General features: G+C 62.4%; 1 protein-coding gene across 1 annotated transcript in view; it reads left to right on the top strand.

Annotated features, from left to right (window-relative positions):
- The window catches only part of LOC105004141 (active breakpoint cluster region-related protein), a 188,605-nt gene that overhangs the window by 129,068 nt on the left and 58,193 nt on the right, over window positions 1-1,344 (top strand). The window contains exon 6 of the mRNA XM_010861674.1: window positions 747-807. Within this exon, the coding sequence (XP_010859976.1) occupies window positions 747-807 (61 nt within the window). The remainder of the gene's footprint in view (window positions 1-746; window positions 808-1,344) is intronic.

Raw genomic sequence — 1,344 nt, 5'->3', positions numbered from 1 at the left:
GGATCAGATAAGCCATCCCTGGGGCCTGTTGCCAGCACCCCTGTCCCTTTGTGTGGCATCCAGGGGGGGTGTTGCTGTTTCCTTCCTGGCAGTTTGTGGGCTTGGATGTCCAGCCCAGGCACAGTAGGTGGGGAGTGCAGCTGGGGCTGGTGGCTGGGTGAGTCCCTCTCGGTACGGGTGAAGTAGAGGTCGGACTGCCCTGCACCTCTCGGCCCCAGGCGCACCACGTCCCTGCTGCCCCCATAAAGGCGTGTGGGACCCCTGTCTCCTCCTCTCCAGGGCTGCTCATGCCCAAAGACCAGCTGGTATGCTGGTGCTTGTCCACTAAAACCCTGTGTGCCCTGAGCTGCTGTGCAGCAGTGGCTGCTGCTGGGGGTGGGGAAAGGGTGGTCCCATTCTTGCTCATCCTCTGAAGGCCCTCCTAGTCGCTGAGGAGGGGCTTTAGGGGACAGGCCTGAGGAGCACTGACTGTGATCACAGTCCTCTCTGGTCCCCAGAGCCCCTCCTTCTTGCCTGCATCAGCCACTGGACCCTAGGAGGCTCCAGGAGTTGACGGGTGTGGCCAGGGGCTCTGGAGTCAGAGAGGCAGAACAGAGCCCACCCATGTCTGTTAGTCTTTGTCTCTTTGCTCCTGTTTGCACCCCTGGGTCTCAGAGCCCTGTTTCCTGCTGTGTTCACCATGGGGAATGGGGAGGCCCGGGGTGGGGCTGGGCCTGGTAGAGTGATTCCTCTCCTCTGTTTGGCAGGAACTCAAGGTGAAAGGTCCCAAGGACTCCAGGGACAGCCACACGTCAGTCACTATGGAAGGTACTATGGGGAAAGGGTTGGATTAACAGTCACCTTCCTTTGTCTGGCTTTGTGCCTTGCTTGTAGGTGTGTGCACACGTACTCACACGCGCGCGTGTGTGTGAGTGTGTGTGTGAGCGCATGCACGCGAGGAGGAATCCAGCCTCTGTCCCCAGGCAGCTGGCCAGCTACAAACGTGCTCCTCCTTAGGATGCCAGCAGGCGCCTCGCTCCCCTCCTCCTCCCCGCTCCACGCGCACCGCCCTCCCTCCCCTCCCCCTGGCTAGAGGCGCACTCAGAAGCGGCTGCTTGGTTCTGGAGGCTGTGCAGCCGCAGCCGCGAAGGTGGCTGAGTGGCCGGGCCGCTGAGGGGAGCCGGGGAGCCCGGAGCGATGGCCGCACGCTCCCGCCACGGGGACGCAGGCTGCCATGGAAATACTTCTCATCATTCGCTTCTGCTGTAACTGCACCTATGGTAACCCAGGCCCCCTCTCGCGGGAGGTGGGGGTGTCCTCCCACCTCTGGGGGCCAGATGGAGTGGGTGGATGGAAGGGGTGGAA

This window comes from Bison bison, unplaced genomic scaffold (genome assembly GCF_000754665.1).
Source record: "Bison bison bison isolate TAMUID 2011002044 unplaced genomic scaffold, Bison_UMD1.0 scf7180017864472, whole genome shotgun sequence".
NCBI lineage: Eukaryota > Metazoa > Chordata > Mammalia > Artiodactyla > Bovidae > Bison > Bison bison.
Note: the sequence above shows the minus strand (reverse complement) of the source record. Positions and strands in the feature narration are given on the sequence as shown.